The sequence below is a fragment of the Schistocerca americana genome, chromosome 3, assembly GCF_021461395.2.
Source record: "Schistocerca americana isolate TAMUIC-IGC-003095 chromosome 3, iqSchAmer2.1, whole genome shotgun sequence".
Lineage (NCBI taxonomy): Eukaryota > Metazoa > Arthropoda > Insecta > Orthoptera > Acrididae > Schistocerca > Schistocerca americana.
Genome location: NC_060121.1, coordinates 723,989,075 through 724,010,725, shown reverse-complemented (window position 1 = coordinate 724,010,725; position 21,651 = coordinate 723,989,075). Strand labels below are relative to the sequence as shown.

At 44.2% G+C, this 21,651-nt stretch overlaps 1 protein-coding gene across 1 annotated transcript in view; it reads right to left on the bottom strand.

Moving 5' to 3' along the window:
- Window positions 1-21,651, bottom strand: part of LOC124606343 (calmodulin-binding transcription activator 1) — a 943,657-nt gene that overhangs the window by 417,734 nt on the left and 504,272 nt on the right. The window contains exon 4 of the mRNA XM_047138326.1: window positions 744-811. Coding sequence (XP_046994282.1) covers window positions 744-811 — 68 coding nt within the window. The remainder of the gene's footprint in view (window positions 1-743; window positions 812-21,651) is intronic.

Here is a 21,651-nt window from a genome sequence, read left to right as displayed (position 1 = left end):
CATTCCATTCGGAAATCGTTAGGGAATTCAATATTCCGACACCTTCAGTGTCAAGAGTGTGCCGAGAATACCAGATTTCCTGGACAACGCAGTGGCCGACGGCCATCACTTAATGACCGAGGCAGGGTTCGGTGTGGCGCAGACCCCACGAACCCATGGATCCAAGTTGTCAACAAGGCACCGTGCAAGCTGGCGGTGGCTCCGTAATGGTGTGGCCTGTGTTTACAAGGAATGGATTGGGTCCTCTCATCCAACTGATATGGTCATTGACTCCAAATGGTTATGTTCGGATGCCCGGAGACCATTTGCAGCCTTTCATGGGCTTCAAGTTCACCAACATGCCTCCGGCCCACGGCTGTTCACGATTCGTTTGAAGAACACTTATAATAGGCAATTCGAGAAAATGATCTGAAAACGCAGTTCGCTAGACATGATACCCATCGAACATTTATGGAACATAATCAAGAGGTCGCGCACAGAATCCTGCACAGGCTACACTTGGCAATCATAGACGGCCACAGAGACAGGCAGCGTGGCTCAGCACTTCTGCAGGGGACTTCTAACGACTTGTTCAGCCCATGCCACGTCGAGTTGCTGCACTACCGGGCAAAAGGGGGTCCCACACGATATAAAGAGGTATTCCCATGATTTCTGTCACTTCAGGGTAAACTGCTGTTGTGCATTTGTGCCACTGCGCGTTTCATGTCGAAAATTAAGAGAGAGACAATGGAAAAAGTACTCACCTGATCTTGACCTCCTTGCTTTGCCACTCATTGTGCCTATCAAAGCTAATGAGTATGGCGGCAATTTCCTGCAAGAAAGAAAGACCAGAATTAGCTGATGTAATAGTTACAATATTTTAAACATTGCGACTAAAACCGTAAACTCGCACTTTCGTTTACAGCGAAAAACCCAAGAGATATGTTATGCCAACATTTTGTTGGTACAACGCACAGTACATTGACTATCATGTACTCTGGTTTCTGTCACAAGAGAGTACAATTATGTCCATAACGTATTTACATGCAGACCTATTTTATGAAGATGTCTTGTAAGTGTATCAGTTGAATTATACTCTAATAAACACTCCAAATGCAGGCAACGGTTTGAGAATGAACGTTATCGCCTCGAAAGTAGTCACAACCAAGAAATTGTATGCAACTGTGACAGAAACCTGAAAGACTAACGCAAGAAATGCAGGACAGAACTGACAGCCCTAAAATTTTTAACCAAAACAAACACACACACACACACACACACACACACACACACACACACACACACACACATAAGCGCGCGCGTTAGCGACTTTCAGAATCGCAACGTCCGTCGTATCCGCTTTATCAGTCAAATTCTTTTGCCAATCCACCGTGCATGTTCTGAAAAAATTAGTGGCCTCACAGTTTAACTCTTAACTACGCGTTTTAGTACTCTTGTGTCACGCAGTACGTCTCGTATCCTATGTGTATTCTGTCACCTTGAAGAGTATCAGAACCAAACTTTCTAACCTTACCCCATCATATTTAAAATTTCATTGAGCGTGTGCATTTGTTCCACGAAATGCCAGACCTGTTCTTCCACCGAGCAAAATCGCGCAGCGGTTAACACGCTGCACTCGTATTCAGGAGGACGTCGGTTCAAATCCGCGTCCGGCCATCCTGATTTAGGTTTTCCGTGATTTCCCTAAATTGGTTCAGGCAAATGGCGGGATGGTTCCTTTGAAACGGCACGGCCGATTTCCTTCCCCGCCCTTCTCTAGTCCGATGGGACCGACGACCTCACTGTTCGGTCCCCTCCCCCAAATCTACCAACCAACCTGCTCTTCCAAGAACATTAGGTCATTATTAAAGCAACAATTCTGCGTTTTTCAATCGCTTTCACGTGGGACGTGACTAGAAAGGCCTACCGGCAGCTGTTTCTCCTTACACTTGCATTACCATTCATACAATATTAGGTTAAGAAAGGATCCTTAGTCTACATTTTCACACAGACTGTACTCCAAGTCTCGTGTCGGCTAAACATCTGACTGTCATTTCGCTGCTCGGTCGTAAACGATCCGCGATTTGGTAGTTGTGAAGTCGATAGGTAACACCGAAGTTTTCTGACTGCATTGCTTTTCGACGTTTACGGGTTAGTTTGCACGATACTGAAACTGTTTAGCAGAAAGAACAGTTTTTCTATCTTAAATGGTCTTGTGTAACATGAAAAGCATGCTCCAAGACTTCAATAAAGAAAGGCTATCTTTGATGTTGTGCGCCTCGTAAGAAAGTTCTGGCCGGGGCGGCTACCTTAGGAGAAATTTTACTTAATCGCATGTACAGACAGCATTCTGTTATTCAGGTCTGTTTCGTGTCGGGCTCGCAGACGGCGCCAAGGCATGCCACGCACTCCCTGGCACTTTACGGTTCTGAAAGAATGTTTTATACTTCTTGTAATGGGGCTTCGTTTAATTTTCGGGAACATTTTTACACAGGATGTCTGCTAAAATTAAAGAGAATGGCAATTTGCCCGATAAGAACATTGTTCGCGGCCCTGACTTCCATTGCAATTAATACTAGAAGAATGTTCCTGCCCGTAAAACTTACAGACATCACTCTTCCTCTTATCGGCTGCAAGTAACGGTCAGCACGGCTAGTCGAAAGACCGTCGTAACTTCTCTGTGCTTAATTAACTCTCCGAAATAAATTACTACCAATAACTATAAAACAAAACGGTTCAACATAAATGACAGAGAACGGCTCAAGGGACGTGAATTATGGTTCATCTCATTTCAGTATTCTGCAAATGTCAGCTTTCGGTTGATAATTATTATTTTAAAACGTTACGACGAACCTGAAAGTGTAAAATATCCGACCAGTTTACTTTCCTCAATACAGACACTTTCTATGAATTACAGCAATATGGATTGGAAAGCCATACACGAACATTTGGGCTCCGGCGCTCGTCTCGATGTCATCTCTCTACATGCCAGAGACATAAATGGTTTATGTAACAAACTACAGTATGTTTTTGAGTGTTCATCCTTGTCATTGATACAAATTATAAGCACAATATTTTGGCGATTGGCATAGTAGTATAGGTCAGGTTCTCTCAGAACTCGTCTTGAGTAATCGCAGCTCAGCCAGTGGGTCCACACAGATGTACGACGCAGACGGCCAAATCAGTGCCAAAATACTGGGCATAAAAACTAGATTAAACAACCGAAAATGTATCCCTTATTAGTCTCTTAGGGACGCCCCCAAATATCGCGTTTATCCATGCTGATATCACATTAATTACAGTATTTACAGCATTACACAGGATAGCTCACAAAAGTATTCATTATCTCAAAAACGGTTTCGTAGTTCTGCTAATCTGTTTTTCCTACATCACTTAAGGTTTCTATATCTTTTTGAAGCAAATTTTATTGGGAACACCCAGTCAGTCCAAAACGTTTCGATACTGGATTAATAAAAAATGCAGACGCGTTAAAGTAGGGCTTTTAATGCTTCAGGTGTTTAACATAGCTTCCCCCACATGAGTACAGCGCACAGAACATTCGTGAAAAATGTTAAATTGTCAGAAAAGTCCTTCTTTGGAATGTTGTCCAACTCGCGCATCACTGTGCTTTGAATGTCGTTTAGGTCGTCAAAGCGTTGACTCTTCATGTGGATTTATGCACTTTGTCCGTTTGTGGTAGGTCGTCACCGGTGATTACTTTTCCCAGAAATGAGTTGTTAGCGTCTTGCATTTCAGTCAAGTCAGGGCAGGCGGACCACGTGTCGTCGTTTCTGTTCGGCAGTCAGTGTGTATGGGACGTACTTGACGCACACTTTTCTCTTCTTCGAAACATTCTGAGGAATGACTTCAATACTTGATATGGAAATATTGCTCCATTGCGATCTGTGACACAACAGCGTTGTGAAACTATGGCCGCACGTCCACTACTTAACACTGCCTGTTCACAAATGACTGGCCAGATGTAAATCTGTTGTTTACAGTTGTTAGTTCAAGCTATCAACGTAATTACTGTGCTGAAGACGCTTATACGCCGGGAATAAAAACTACTTTTCGGACTATTTTCTGTTGCCCTGCCAACGAAGAAGTCGCCACATGAGGAGCGCCAGCTCAGCTGGTGGGAAAGGTGGGGAAGGAAATCTTTGTGTTTGCGTGGAGACCTGAATTGCGTCCCGTCCAAATCGAAACCAATATTTTAAACTCAATTTTTATTAATTATAGCCAACGTATAATGTTGCCACAGCCGATAATAGATAGAACGTCAATACACCAAAAGTACGCATGAGTATGAAGGTCACTATGACAAGCTATATCCAATCGTCACTAACAGACTTTATTCTATGATGGAAATTCATCAATTATTAACGGGCACTGAACGTACATATGGTCAAAGTATATATACTGATACGCTTTGGCTCCTGCTAACAAAACTAAGCACATACAGAGAATGGTGTTTTAAAAGTTGTCAAATATTTCGATTTGCTTCTATAATGAGATTTTAAATAAATGTGTCTATAGCACTGCGATAACAGACGTACATAAAAAGAGAAGTGAGAAATGAACGTTGAGTTTTGACGACTCGTCGACGACGAGGTCATTAGTGACGGAGCACAAACTCGGACGGAGAAGAATAAGCAAGAAAATAGGCAGAGTGCCTTTCAAAGGTAACATTCCGGTATTTCCTTTCAATGGATTAGGGAAACCAACGGAAGACCTAAATCTGGGTGACTTGACGGGGATTTGAACCGCCGTCCATCGAAATGCGATTTACTGCCACACATCGCTCAGTAAATAAAAGGAGGTGGCGTCGTCATTATAGTACCAAAACCGACAAATAAATGTGGGGCACTTGTTCAAGCAAATGGATGGTGGTGTTAGGAATCCTACGTAAAACGTTTTCAAATGGTTCAAATGGCTCTGAGCACTATGGGACTTAACATCTAGAGCTTAGAACTACTTGAACCTAACTAAACCAAGCACATCACACACATCCATGCCCGAGGCAGGATTCGAACCTGCGACCGTAGCAGTCGCGCGGTTCCGGACTGAAGTGCCTACAAACGCTCGGCCATCGCGGCCGGCTAAAACGTTTTCAGATAGCGGAAATGAAAGACAATATCTGCAAGGAAACAGTAAGGGCGGAAAAAGCTTTGAATTAATTCGGGCGGGAATGGGAAAAAAAAGCATTCGTTGTTAGTAGTGACAATGATGGAAAACAGCCTATAAAAAACCTTAGGTACATTAAATGAACAAAATTCATTGAAATTACACGAAACAAATGGAATCAATAAAAACAATGACCTGCAATAAATGAAAGTGTCTTGAGAAAAACTGTGTCACTCCGGATTCGAACCTGCCCTCCAGCTTACCGAGAGCGGTGGCCTTAGCCACTAGGCGCCCTCAACACGCCTCCCAACAACAATGTAACTTTTCCTCTAATTTTTCCTGACATTTCCTCCTATTACTTCCGAACAAAACACCCAAAGACCGTCTCACAGGGTGACTGAGAATTACACAATAAGCGGAACGAATTTGGCGGAAGAACGTGGCTTGCCTCGTCACACAGATACCTTTATGAACTGAATTAAATTAACTGATATACATGTACTATGTTTCTTTTCCACATTTCACTGTCTTCTGCTTTAATTATTTTCAGCGTTATTCATTCTGAAACTTCTGTGCAAAACGCAAAGCAAGTGAAATAAACAACAGGGCAGTTACGGTAAATCTGAGGTACAGATCGTGAGATCCATCATTTGCGATCCTAAACTCTTAAAATGTTTTATATAATCGCAGTAGTGAGTGAATCTTAGACGATTACAAGAATCTAATACGTAACACAACATCTACTTCTTGAAGTTTCGCAGGGGTTTAAAAGTGTAACCACATTTCTTCAGTGAACTTCCGTAAATGGTTGAGTTACCAGTATATGAGTATAAAAATGTCGAGTATCTCACACACAGTAATTGTTCTGCTTGCCGGGGACTCAGTCTTTCTCTCCTGACGTGAACTCCCATAACATTTCGTTTCATGAAATGTTGTGGACATCGAAACAGGGTTTCCCACACATAATAGTGCGCAACGAGAGTGAGTGTTTGCCGTATAGTTAATGCGCATATCGTTTTTTTGTTAACCGAGGTATGAAAGAATATTTTTATTGGTAATACTGTGCCGCAAGAACATCAGGTAACTGGGCAAAACTTGAATTTTGCCAGTCGTCTTGTCTTTCATATTCAATATATTTCCGCGTTTGTTGCAAAAATGTTCACTGCAAACATTACCACTTTATTGTCTATTCCTGTATCTTTAAGGTTTATGTGTGTGATTCGGTTTTATTACACACAGTTCAAATTACAATACAATATCATATACTACGTGCCATTGACATCGATCTATCACACATAGTAGCTGTGCACCAAGTAATCAACAGTGGTTTTATTTTCACGTAAAACTAGTAAACAAGAGCTATTTACTGTCTCCCTGCCATGGTTTGTATTGGCTCGCGGAGTGCACACGGAATTATTCTGTGAAGGTGGCTCACTTGGCGCATAATCAAAACTCGTGATGCAAATGAAGGCAGTTTGGGCAGTTACAGGCATTGTGAACACAGAGTCGTGTCGTCCACAGTTAAAGAATTGAAGGTAGTAAAAGCCCATTCCTCTGTAAAAAAAAAAAAAAAAATGTTCAAATGTGTGTGAATTCCTAAGGGACCAAACTGCTGAGGTCATCGGTCCTTAGACTTACACACTACTTAAACTAACTTATGCTAAGAACAACACACACACCCATGCCCGAGGGAGGACTCGAACCGCCGGCGGGAGGGGCCACACAGTCCATGACATGACGCCTTAAACCGCGCGGTCACTCCGCGCGGCACTCCTCTCTATTAAGTACTGTCTCCCGTTTTCTTTTTACGACAGCTTTAGTAGGTAACTATATCATATATTACCGTTGATGCAAGGTAAAGTTATAGGCCATATTCAAATCAATATGTACATTTATTTGTATTTTAAACGTGGTTTGTAATACTTATCGTAAAGTAACTGTTGGCAATGCCTGTTTCAAAAACTGGCGGCTAACGATTAGTAAAGGTATTCCATTATATTTTATTCTCTTCTTGTTTTCAAGATTTCAGGAATGATGTTAAAAAATATAGATAATTCCGTTTAAGAAATCATACTGCCTTTAACGCATCGAAATATACATGATTTATGAGTATTAATCGCAGAAGAATGTACTCGCATCATTTTTCCTACTCGTTGAAAACTTCATTTCGTTTTCATGAACCATTTAAACAATATTTCGGGACTCTCCATTGACACCCTACACGTATGTATGTATATGAGGGCCATTCCCAAGCTAACGATTCCCATTTATTTTCACTGCAACTACAGCAGGCACAGCAAGCACAATAACACAATTAAAGAAAACAATATATCAGCTACCGACTGTCATTATTCCACTTAGTCACCACTGTTCGTTACGTACTTTTTCTAACGATGAAGAAGAGCTGTCAAGCCGTACGCGTGAAAATGTAACAGATGGTGCGAGCCACTGTCTCATAGCTTTGACGATAGCACGTGAATCCAGAAAATGTTGGCCACCGAGTGTATCTTTCATAGTCTCAAAGAGATGGAAGCGTGAAGGTTCTAAATCAAGACAGTACAGTGGATGTGGTAGGACAGTCCAGCCAAATTTGGCAGTGAGTTCCATGGTAGCAAAATTGTTATGTGACCAGGAGTGATGTGTTGCAAAGTACACGTTTGTATTCTTCTCTGGCCTGATTCTGAGAATTAGTGCTTTCAGCCTGATCAGTGTCTTCTTGTAACGAATTGAACTGAGAATTAGTTTAGTCTCCAAAAAATCCAAAAGAATAATAAGCTGCCTATCCCAGACGATTACGCATATCACTCTGCCAGCAAATAGCTCTCTCTTCAACTCCATTTTGTTGGAGAATCTCCATGCCTCTACTCCAAGGACTGTCTCTTGGAATCTGGTTCGTAGTGGTCACGCCACGTCTCATCTCCGATGATGATGGTGTTCAGAAAATTCTCACCTTCAGCAGGTCCCGACAAAATTCCAGTCCATGATTCTTTCAGTCTCATGTAAGCATCCGGAGGATTCATCTCGCACAACTGTGCGGAAACTAACATAGCGTAACATCGTGTCTAAGGCATTACAGACAGCATTCAGTTGTCCGCTCAATTCCTTGTTCCTAAGCCACGTATTACTTAATCGAGAAGCTGTTCATTACGAGGGATGGCAACTGAGCACGGTCTGCCTGGTCAGGGGTTGTCGGGCACCGCCATTGAAACGCAGTACCCACCGCCTCCAATTGCTCACATTTACTCCTCCATCTCCATATGACTTTAGTAAGTGTCGATGTGTTTAATTTGGTCCAGTGAGGTGAGGAGTGGCACATGCCTGCTTTATACGGACCTCTATGTCATACGCCATTTTGGAACGGTCCCTACTGCTGCTGTCTGTCACAGGACAACAAAACCAACAAAATATTAACGGGAAGGTTCAAATATTAGTACTACACCAGTGCTGGTGTAGAACTGGCTCTCGCACTCGAAGTAAAAGAACACAGGGTTTACTTTCGGAATAGTTACATGTTCTCGAACCAGAAAAACACGCACACACACACACACACACACACACACACACACACACACACAGCCCGACAATTAATAATTAGAGTGGGATAATATGATACAACTGGTGAATTCGTATCTTCATATGACATGCGCTCAGAAGTTCGCAACCTCCAAGGCACTCGGGTTGGCACGAATGATATCATCCTCTGTGCACGATGTTGGGCGCAGAACGCATTGAAGCACGTCGCTTGCAGTTTGATCCTGTCCTGATTCAAAGTGTGTATCATCAACATTAAAGCCCCATTCTTCGTACTATCCTTGGATGTTCCCATTCGGAATCGGAATCTATTTAGCGACTTCAGTACGAACCACCTTTCAGCGGGTCCAGGGGATAGCTGCTTGGCTGCTGTCGTCCATTTGCGGATTTGAGACCTTCGCTCCTTCAGCAGTTCTGGCCTTACCCTCTGGGGAGTCACAGTAAGCTTCTTAGATGATAGCAGGAAGCTCCTCCTGGACAAGTCGGTGAGGACGACCGGTATGGCCAGGCAGCGTCTCTCCTGAGCACAGTTCTAGCTACACAGTAAAGTTCAACTGTTGAACAGGCTTAGGGCTACCAGTAAACGTGCTACACGTTTTAGTGGGCGCTGTATCCATCTGCTCAGTAAAGGATGAAAAGATGATGTTTACCGAAGCAGAAGGGCATAATCCGCAGCAGAAAAGACAGTGCCATTTTTTATGTTCGCGACGTTTCGGGCTAAAAGCGAAGTTGTTTCAGGGATCTTTTAAGGAAGCGTTGTAGGTCCTTTGGCGTTTTTCTAATATAAACAATATAGGAGACAGTTCGAAGAGCTGCCTTAAATTTTCTTCAGATGACGCCGCTGTTTACCGTCCAGTAAAGTTATCAGAAGTGAGGTCTTCCACACAAACACTAAAATAATTCCGTTAAATTTCGATTACACGATAAATCAAAAGGACGTGAATTCAGCGAAATACCCAGGGATAACAATTACGAATAGCTTAAATCTGAACGACCACACTGATAATGTTGTGGAGAAGGTGAACCAAAGACTGTATTTCATTGGCAGCAACGAATCCACTAAAATAGCTGCCTACACAACGCTCGTTCGTCCTCTGCTAGAGTATTGCTCTGAGGTGTGGGATCCTTACCGAATAGGCTTGACGGAGGACATCAAAAAAGTCCGAAGAAGGGTAGCTCGTTTTGTATTAACATGAAACAGAGGAGACAGTGTCACGGATATGATACGCGAGTTGGAGCGGCAATCATTAAAACAAAAGCGGCTTTCATTGCGGCAAGATTTTTTCAAGAAATTTCCATCATCGACTTCTTCCTACGAACGGCAAAATGTTGTGTTGACTCTCAGCTACTGAAGGGGATGTGACCGGCGCGATAAAATAAGTGAGACGTCGCACGGAAAGATTTGTGCGCTCATTTTGCTGACGTACTATTCGAGCATGAATGGTATCCCAGGAGGAATGTTCAATATTCACGGATATGGCCGCAACGCTCATTTGAAGTAAAAACTTCAAATGAGCATATGCCCTATTGTGAATGCTTTCCAAGATAGAATACGTTGTGTTTCTGCGATAGTTGCGCACACCTGCGTGTCTTGCCCACCCAATCCCTCTGACGTTTTATTCTATCCCAACCTACCTCCTCTTTTCTCGGGACTCCTTTCTGCAATTAACCTATTTCGTTGAACGCGCAGTTGTTCGTGGTGTGCCTGCCGGGGTGGCCGAGCGGTTCTAGGCGCTCCAGTCTGGAACCGCGCGACCGCTACGGTCGCAGGTTCGAATCCTGCCTCGGGCATGGATGTGTGTGATGTCCTTAGGTTAGTTAGGTTTAAGTAGTTCTAAGTTCTAGGGGACTGATGACCTCAGATGTTAAGTCCCATAGTACTCAGAGCCATTTGAACCATTTGTTAAGTCCCATAGTGCTCAGAGCCATTTGACCCTTTTTTTTTTTTTTGTCCGTGGTGTGTTGAGCGTCAAGTGATGCGAGGGACTGATAGTTTATCACAGAGAAGCATCGGTTAACTGTGTTTGTACACGTGCTGGCTAAAATGCCACACATCTACAATAACGAGGAACATACAGGGTTGGCGTATGTGTATGATTTCTGCGCTGGTAGTCCTCCTGCTGCTATCGAAGAACACCCCCATTTTTTTTATGAATGTATTGTACATCTGTAGATGTGCAAACCTGACAATGTATTGAATGATACAGAAAATGAACAACAATATTTTCCATCTGGGAAGCCATTCGGAATAGAGCATATGTCCATATGAAGATTCTTGCTTCCAATGATAATTCCTGTCATGTGCCTGAATATCGGCCATTCCTCTTCGGACACCCTGTACAGTGACAGGTTCAGCCTGTGTCTTCACTGCAATATGAAACCGTCGGTTCAGACGCACCACGTTGCTCTAACCGGTATGCTGAGCATATAAAAACTGTACCCTTAACAGGTGGAATGTTTCAAGCTCTCCTCGGTAAATATCACACGGAGTGTGGAAACTTCAGGCGGAAGCGGTACGCACTCGACAAAGTAATTCGAAGTGGCTGCGAGACCAACACAGTCGTGGAGTGGTAGGGCACGAGGGGTGGGGGGGGGGGGGGGGGCAGAGGCAAGGCTCGCAGTTTAACGGCTGAACGGCTTCCAATCGCGCTCGGGGCTCCGTGCGCGCAGCCGTTGGCGTTAAAGCCGCCCCATAACGAAGGGCCCGTGGCGAGGGCCACGGCCTCTGCCTCAGCGAGGGAACGGCGCGCCCGGATCGGCGCGTTAAGCCGGAAATCCGGCCAAACCGGCGGAGATTAAAATTCCGGGCCGCGGGGCGCCAGCAGACCAGCCGGCCGGCGGCGCCCGCGCGGGCCCAGCCTCAAACGATCCCAGGACCGGGGGCGCGCGACACGCCGGCGCTTCCGCCGCGCCACGAAATACCGGCACGCCGTATGCAGATAGGGCGAGCAGCGCGGATTTGCATTTGCGGCCGCTATTGTTTCCCCGCACGGCTCCTGATAAGCTACACGAACGGCTCCATCAGGAACGCCGCTTACAAAATAAATCGCCCTTTCTCGTGATACTTCCTAGGCCCCATAGCCCCGACGTGGCAGCCGTATCTTGCGCGATAAAGACGAAATGTGTGTCGAAATGACGACGAATAGAAACTATAGCTGGGTCGGCTACAGTTAAAAAAAACGCGATGTAAAAGTAGTTTGTCGTGTGCTGTGGTACAAGGAATATCGAAAGCAATACCAACAGTGCCGGTCAGCTAATGTACTTTATATGATTGCATTGGTTCCCAATGCTTTAGTGGGGAAAGTTTAAGCCACTTTTCCGAAAACAAATGTAATTCACCATAATCATCTTGGAAATGTTGCGGTTGTTCTCATTTCTGAGCTTGCTAATAATTCCGTCTTAGGCATTCTCAGTCATAAATAAGTTGTTTGCGAATGACAACCTGTAGATTGTCTAGTAGATTTGAAGTCACCAGCATAAACACCCAATAGTTTCATGTGAGGTATATAAAAAAATGAGTACATCCATTTTATTTCCAAATTTACTATAAACCTTCAACCTTTCGACATATAGTAAATCAACAATCAGAATGTCTCACCTCAGAGGTACGTGTGTCAAATCTGTACTGAAAGCGAACTTATGTAGATTTTTTTTAACAATACAGTGAGGTGACAAATCTACATATATATTCCGCTAGACAACAAGCGATGTGGGCCGGAGTACACTATTCGCGCCAAAGTCATATCCCCCCACCCCAGTTCCACTCGTGGATCGCGCGAGGGAAAAACGACTGTCTAGACGCCTCAGTACGAGCTCTAATTTTCCTATCTTTGAATGGTGATCATTGCGCGATATGAAAGTTGGTGGTAATAATACATGCTCTACATCCTCGGCGAAGATCGGATTTTGGAATTTAGTGAGCAGCCCCTTCCATATAGTGTGTCGTCTATCTGCAAGTGTGTCCCACTTCAAACTTTCCATGAGATTTGTAACGCTCTCGCGATGGCTAAATGTATCAGTCACGAATCTTGGCGCTCTTCTTTGGACCTTCTCAATTTCTTGAATCAGACCCAACTGGTAAGGGTCCCATACAGACGAACAATACTCTAAGACTGGACGAACTAAAGTATTGTAAGCAATTTCCTTTGTTGAAAGACTGCATCGCTTCAGGATTCTACCAATAAACCGCAATCTAGAGTTCGCCTTACCCGTTATTTGTGTAATCTGATCGTTCCATTCGACATCATTTCGAATAATCATACCAGGTATTGACGGATGTCACCGCTTCCAAAGACTGGGCTTGCACGGTATTTTGTACTCGTACATTAATGAGGATTTTCGCTTTGTTGTACGCAGTAGGTTACACTTACTAATATTGAGAGGTAACTGCCAGTCAATACACCACGCATTTATTTTCTGCAAATCCTCAATGATTTGTTCACAATTTTCGTGTGATACTACTTTCCTGTAGATTACAGCAACATCGGCAAACAGTCTAATGCCGCTGTAATACCAACAACCAGATCGTTTACGTAAATCGTAAAAAGCAGCGGACCAATTACGCTGCCCTGGGACAGTCTCCCCATTCAGGACGACATACTGCTCTCTGTCTGTTAGAAAACTTTCTATCCAACCGCATATGTCATCGGATAGGCCGTAAGCGCTCCATATTCACATACACAGATGGCGGTAGTATCGCGTACACAAGGTATAAGAAGTCAGTGCATTGACGATGTCATTTGTACTCAGGTGATTCACGTGAAAAGAAGTCTGAAGTGGTTATGGCGGCACGAAGATAATTTACAAACTTTTAACGCGGAATGGTAGTTGGAGCTAGACGCATGCGGCATTCCATTTAGGACATCGTTAGCGAATAATTTAATATTCCGAGATCCACAGTGTCAAGACTGTCCCAACAATACCCAATTTCAGGCATTACCTCTCACCACGGACAACGCAGTGACCGACAGCCTTCACTTAACGACAGAGAGCAGCGGCATTTGCGTGGAGTTGTCAGTGATAACTGACAAGCAACACTGTGTGAAATAACAGCAGAAATCAAAGTGAGACGTGCGACGGACGTAACCGTTACGACAGTGTGCAAAATCTGACCTTAATGGGGGCACGGCAGCAGGCGACCGACGCGGGTGCCTTAGGTAACAGAATGACATGGCCTGCAGCGCCTCTCCTGCGCTCCTGACCATATCGATTGGACCCTACACGACTGGAAAACCGTGGCCTGGCCAGAGGAGTTCCGACTGTAGTTGTTAAGAGCTGATGGTGGGGTCGGGTGTGGCGTAGACCCCATGACGCCAAGGATCCAAGCTGTCAACAAGGCACTGTGGAAGCTGGTGGTGCCTCCATAATAGTGTGGGCTTTGTTTACATGGAATGAACTGGGTCCTCTGGTCCCAATGAACCTCTTGGAGACAAATTGCAGCCATTCATGGATTTTTGCGTTCCCAATCAACGATGCAATATTTATGGATAACAATGCGCCATGTCACCATGCAACAACTGTCATGACTTTTGTCACCTCAGTGTAATCGCTCCTTTTAGAGACGTAAATATTTTATGCCAAAAGTTAATATAATCCACACAAGAGGTTAACATCTAACAACAATTTTGCAGAAAGAAAATAAATAAGTCCATTGAAGATAGCAAAAAAGCTGCTGAAATATGCCCGAGTAAAAAAAAAACTACAAAACGGTGTCTTCCATAATGCGAAATTCCTCACCAACAGATTTACCATTGAATACTTCACTTTGATTTACCATACTTCACTTTGCTTTACCATTGAATGCTTCGGCACAAGAGGATGTAGATGAAGATGAAATGGGAGATATGATATTGCGTGAAGAGTTTGACAGAGCACTGATAGACCTGAGTCGAAACAAGGCCCCCGGAGTAGACAACATTCCATTAGAACTACTGACAGCCTTGGGAGAGCCAGTCCTGACAAAACTCTACCATCTCGTGAGCAAGATGTATGAAACAGGCGAAATACCTTCAGACTTCAAGAAGAATATAATAATCCCAATTCCAAAGAAAGCAGGTGTTGACATATGCAAAAATTACCGAACTATCAGTTTAATAAGACACAGCTGCAAAATACTAACGCGAATTTTTTACAGACGAATGGAAAAACTGGTAGAAGCCGACCTCGGGGAAGATCAGTTTGGATTCCGTAGAAATGTTGGAACACGTGAGCCAATACTGATCCTACGACTTACCTTAGGAGGAAGATTAAGGAAAGGCAAACCTACGTTTCTAGCATTTGTAGACTTAGAGAAAGCTTTTGACATTGTTGATTGGAATACTCTCTTTCAAATTCTGAAGGTGGCAGGGGTAAAATACAGGGAGCGAAAGGCTATTTACAATTTGTACAGAAAGCAGATGGCAGTTATAAGAGTCGAGGGGTATGAAAGGGAAGCAATGGTTGGGAAGGGAGTGAGACAGGGTTGTAGCCTATCCCCGATGTTATTCAATCTGCTTAATGAGCAAGCAATAAAGGAAACAAAAGAAAAGTTCGGAGTAGGTATTAAAATCCATGGAGAAGAAATAAAAACTTTGAGGTTCGCCGATGACATTGTAATTCTGTCAGAGACAGCAAAGGACTTGGAAGAGCAGTTGAACGGAATGGACAGTGTCTTGAAAGGAGGGTATAAGATGAACATCAACAAAAGCAAAACGAGGATAATGGAATGTAGTTGAATTAAGTCGGGTGATGCTGAGGGAATTAGATTAGGAAATGAGACACTTAAAGTAGTAAAGGAGTTTTGCTATTTGGGGAGCAAAATAAATGATGATGGTCGAAGTAGAGAGGATATAAAATGTAGATTGGCTATGGCAAGGAAAGCGTTTCTGAAGAAGAGAAATTTGTTAACATCGAGTATAGATTTAAGCGTCAGGAAGTCGTTTCTGAAAGTATTTGTATGGAGCGTAGCCAAGTATGGAAGTGAAACATGGACGATAAATAGTTAAGACAAGAAGAGAATAGAATCTTTCGAAATGTGGTGCTACAGAAGGATGCTGAAGATTAGATGGGTAGATCACATAATTAATGAGGAGGTATTGAATAGAATTGGGGAGAAGAGGAGCTTGTAGCACAACTTGACTAGAAGAAGGGATCGGTTGATAGGACATGTTCTCAGACATCAAGGGATCACCAATTTGGTACTGGAGGGCAGCGTGGAGGGTAAAAATCATAGAGGGAGACCAAGAGATGAATACACTAAGCAGATTCAGAAGGATGTAGGCTGCAGTAGGTACTGGGAGATGAAGAAGCTTGCACAGGATAAAGTAGCATGGAGAGCTGCATCAAACCAGTCTCAGGACTGAAGACCATAACAACAACAATAACAACAACTTCAGCACATAACAGGGAAACAAATTATATACAATATTACAGTAGGCGAACATGGAGTACATGAAGATCAGATGACAGATATGACGAGGTCACAGGAAACTGAGACATCACTGAAAGAAAACCTAAATTCAAACACAGCACCTGGAGTAGCCGACATTTCCTCATGACACACTATTCCACCTCGTTTTGCAAAGTATCGGAGTCAGGTGAAATGCCCTCAACTTCTAGAACATCTTAAATAATCCCACTTCCAAAGACGACAAAAATACTGACACCGTATTATTTACAAAACGAGGGAGAAACTGGTAAACCCGACCTCGATGACGATCACTTTGGGTTCCTGGGGAATGTTGAAACACAAGAGAAAATACTGACCAACGACTTACCTTAGAAAATAGATTGAAGAAACATATATACGTGCATACTATTTATAGATTTCAAGAACGCTTTTAACATTGTTGATTGGAATATACTCTTTGAAATTCTCCAGGTAGTGAAGGTAAATTACAGGGAGCGTAAAGTGTTCTACAACTAGTACAGAAAGCATACTACGGTTATAAGAACCGAAAGGCATGAAAGAGAAGCAGTTTCTGAGAAAGGAGTGAGTCAGGGATATAGACTTTCCATATGTTATTCAATCTGTACATCGAGCAAGCGATAAAGGAAACCAAAGAGAGATTTGGAAATGGAATAAAAATTCAGCGTAAAGAAATAAATACGTTGAGGCTTGCAGGTAACATTGTAAACGGCAAAGGATGTGGGGAAGCAGTTGACTAGAATGGATCGTGTTTTCAAAAGACACAATAAGATCAAAATAAACAAAACTAAAACAAGGATAGTGGAAAGTAACCTAAATCAGGCGACGATGCATCAATTACATTATGAAACGAGACAGTAAAACTATTACATCAGTTTTGTTATCTGGGCAGCAAAGTGAGTGATGATGGCCGATGGTTCAAATGGCTCTGAGCACTATGGGACTCAACTGCTGAGGTCATTAGTCCCCTAGAACTTAGAACTAGTTAAACCTAACTAACCTAAGGACATCACACACATCCATGCCCGAGGCAGGATTCGAACCTGCGACCGTAGCGGTCTCGCGGTTCCAGACTGCAGCGCCAGAACCGCGCGGCCACTTCGGCCGGCTGATGATGGCCGACGTGGAGACGATATAAAATAGAGAGGAGCTAAAGTAAGAAAAGCGTCGCTGAAAAAGATAATTTTTTAAAAACCGAATATAAATTTAGATATTGCTAATAGAAAATCTTTTCTAAAATTATTTATCCGGAACCTTGTCTTGTCAGGAAGTGACACATGGACAACAAGGAAATCTGGCAAGAAGAAAATAGAAGTTTTCAAACGATTAGCTGCAGAGGAGGGAAGGAAGGTAAAGGCACAACGTCCCGTCGACAACAATATTCTTACAGATTTAGCTTATACTCTGACTAGGGAAGGAAATGGGCCGAGCATGCCATCCCGGCATTTGCCTTGAGCGATTTAGGGAAATCAGGGAAAACCTAGATTGCAGGGAGGAAATCTGAACCGTAGTCTTGCCGGATGCGACTCCAGTTTGCTGACCACTGCGCTATCTTGCTAGATGCGGTGCTACAGAAGGAAGATTAATGTTACATAAGTAGATCGGGTATCTAGTGTGGAGGTACTGAATCGAATTAGGGAGAAAACAATGTGGAACAATGTCACTAAAATCATGTTCTGAAGCAGCAAGGATGGAAACATCAAGACTGCGTGATTAAGAACGAAAGTTCGTGAGCGAGTAACATATTACATTGTTTCCATCGTGTCATCTTTTGTTGATCATTACGTAATGGACGTCTGTACACGAGAACTTGGAAGTGTAAGATGGAAAGTAAGCCGTTAGGAACGCGCCAAGGAAAAATTCAACGAGACGCACGTTATGCTTGATTGAATTTTCTAATTTTGAGAACACATAAAGTCTTAAGAAATCTTTTTGTTATGACAGGTGTTCGTTTTAAGTTCACCTCATGCCAAGTTGTTATATGGTAAAAAAACAGCACATTATATAAAGCCTGTCATCACCAAAATATTTAAAAACACAAAGCACCTAGTGCCAATGGCCATGTCCATACATACAGGGTGATTCAAAAGTAACTCTACACACTTCTTGGGTGTAATGTATGAACCAAATATGCGTAAAATATTAAATAAGTATTGTCTCAAACTGCTTTATTTCAGAAATATGCAATTGAGTAGTGTAACAACTACGTACTGCACATTTATCGCACAACACGTTCAAAATTAGGTCCATGTAACCGAAGACATTGACGTGCTCGATGTCTTATCGCTCCCGGGATGTTGCAGGCTCCGTTCATCTCATTCTGCACAGTTGCACAGCCATTTGCAGTTCGCTGATGTAATTCTGCTACATTCTCGGTTACAACACCATACACGAGCTCGTTAAGACGGCACCAAAGGTAGATGTCCAAGAGGTTAAGATCAGGGCATCTGGCGGGCCGAGCAACTGGACCTGCACGACCTATCTGCTTATCGGGATAAGCAACACTGAGATACTCCCCCCCTCTCGACTGAAATGTGCCAGGCCATCGTCATGCGCAAACCACACGTTGATTCGTGTTGCGACTGGTACATCGTGAAGCAGACCATCCAATTTACACTCATGTTCACAAAAAACAAAACACCATGAAAGACTAGAGATGGGACGTTCATATTCACAGGACATGAACATTAATATGTACTGCAGAAATGATTAGCATTTCAGTCACTTCGGTTCAGCATGTGTCCTGTTGCCTAGTAGGCACAGGATCCGCCTTGGACCCTGATGACTTGTACCATGTGTGATGGCATCGACGCCCATAATCCGCGAATGGCTGCAGTCACCTGTTTCCAAAGTTCATCTGTGGTGGTTGGCATTGGGTCAAGCCACTGCACCTGTCGTTTCACCATATTCCACACATTTTCGATTTACGACAAGTCTGGTTATCTAGCGAGCCAGGGTAAAATCCTGACATCCTGTGACACCGAGAAGGAACGTGTTCGCGCAGAAACATGTGGTGGTGCATTGCATTGCTGAAAAATGGCGTCTGGGGTGTTCTGCAGAAAGGTTGTCATTCACGTAGGTCACAGTTGTCGCACCAACTGTGGCTTTTGGTTGTACCCAGTAGCATCCCAGACCGCAAGGCCTTGAGTTGGCACTGTATGTCTTATGTGAATGCAGCCACTGTGATGCCGCTCCTCCTGTCTAAGGCGAATCAAAATGCGGCCAGATTTTCCAACAAACAGAACTTGGATTCGCCTGAAAATATTATCTGATGCCATTCCAGTCCCCAGTGACGTCGTTTCAACACCTTTGCCATCTAGCATGTCTCTGCACATTCATAAATGGGTAACGGAGAAGTGGACGAGGCGCACAAACCCATGCTTTAATAAACGGCGACAGACTGTCACCCCTGATAGTGTACGATGTGTTACACAGTTCTACATCTACATCTACGTGATTACACTGCTATTCACAATAAAGTGCCTGGCAGAGGGTTCAATAAACCACCTTCAAGCTGTCTCTCTACCGTTCTACTCTCGATAGGCGCGCGGGAAAAACGAGCACTTAAATTTTTCTGTGCGAGCTCTGATTTCTCTTATTTTATAGTGATGATCATTTCTCCCTATGTAGGTGGGTGCCAACACAATGTTTTCGCAATCGGAGGAGAAGACTGGTGATTGAAATTTCGTGAGAAGATCCCGTCGCAACGAAAAACGCCTTTGTTTTAATGTTTGCCACTTCCATTCACGTATCCTGTCTGTGGCACTATCTCCCCTATTTCGCGACAATACAAAATGAGCTGCACTTCTTTGAATTTTTTCGATGTCATCCGTCAGTCCCATCTGACGCGGGTTCCACACCGCACAGCAATACTCCAGAATATGACGGACAAGCGTGGTGTAGGCAGTCTCTTTAGTAGACCTGTTGCACCTATAAGTGTTCTGCCAATGAATCGCAGTCTTTGGTTTGCTCTAATCACAACGTTATCTATGTGATCGTTCCAATTTAGGTTATTTGTAACTGTAATGCCTAAGTATTTTGTTGAATTTTCAGCTTTCAGATTTGTGTGATTTATCGCGTAATCGAAATTAGCAGATCTGTTTTGGTACTCATGTAAATATATTATCTAAATCATTTTGCTATTCGTTTTGGTCATTTGATGACTTTACAAGACTGTAAATGACAGTATGATCTGCAAACAATCTAAGATGGCTACTCAGATTGTCTCCTGCGTCGTTATTATACACTCCTGGAAATGGAAAAAAGAACACATTGACACCGGTGTGTCAGACCCACCATACTTGCTCCGGACACTGCGAAAGGGCTGTACAAGCAATGATCACACGCACGGCACAGCGGACACACCAGGAACCGCGGTGTTGGCCGTCGAATGGCGCTAGCTGCGCAGCATTTGTGCACCGCCGCCGTCAGTGCCAGCCAGTTTGCCGTGGCATAAGGAGCTCCATCGCAGTCTTCAACACTGGTAGCATGCCGCGACAGCGTGGACGTGAACCGTATGTGCAGTTGACGGACTTTGAGCGAGGGCGTATAGTGGGCATGCGGGAGCCCGGGTGGACGTACCTCCGAATTGCTCAACACGTGCGGCGTGAGGTCTCCACAGTACATCGATGTTGTCGCCAGTGGTCGGCGGAAGGTGCACGTGCCCGTCGACCTGGGACCGGACCGCAGCGACGCACGGATGCACGCCAAGACCGTAGTATCCTACGCAGTGCCGTAGGGGACCGCACCGCCACTTCCCACCAAATTAGGGACACTGTTGCTCCTGGGGTATCGACGAGGACCATTCGCAACCGTCTCCATGAAGTTGGGCTACGGTCCCGCACACCGTTAGGCCGTCTGCCGCTCACGCCCCAACATCGTGCAGCCCGCCTCCAGTGGTGTCGCGACAGGCGTGAATGGAGGGACGAATGGAGACGTGTCGTCTTCAGCGATGAGAGTCGCTTCTGCCTTGGTGCCAATGATGATCGTATGCGTGTTTGGCGCCGTGCAGGTGAACGCCACAATCAGGACTGCATACGACCGAGGCACACAGGGCCAACACCCGGCATCATGGTGTGGGGAGCGATCTCGTACACTGGCCGTACACCACTGGTGATCGTCGAGGGGACACTGAATACTGCACGGTACATCCAAACCGTCATCGACCCATCGTTCTACCATTCCTAGACCGGCAAGGGAACTTGCTGTTCCAACAGGACAATGCACGTCCGCATGTATCCCGTGCCACCCAACGTGCTCTAGAAGGTGTAAGTCAACTACCCTGGCCAGCAAGATCTCCGGATCTGTCCCCCATTGAGCATGTTTGGGACTGGATGAAGCGTCGTCTCACGCGGTCTGCACGTCCAGCACGAACGCTGGTCCAACTGAGGCGCCAGGTGGAAATGGCATGGCAAGCCGTTCCACAGGACTACATCCAGCATCTCTACGATCGTCTCCATGGGAGAATAGCAGCCTGCATTGCTGCGAAAGGTGGATATACACTGTACTAGTGCCGACATTGTGCATGCTCTGTTGCCTGTGTCTATGTGCCTGTGGTTCTGTCAGTGTGATCATGTGATGTATCTGACCCCAGGAATGTGTCAATAAAGTTT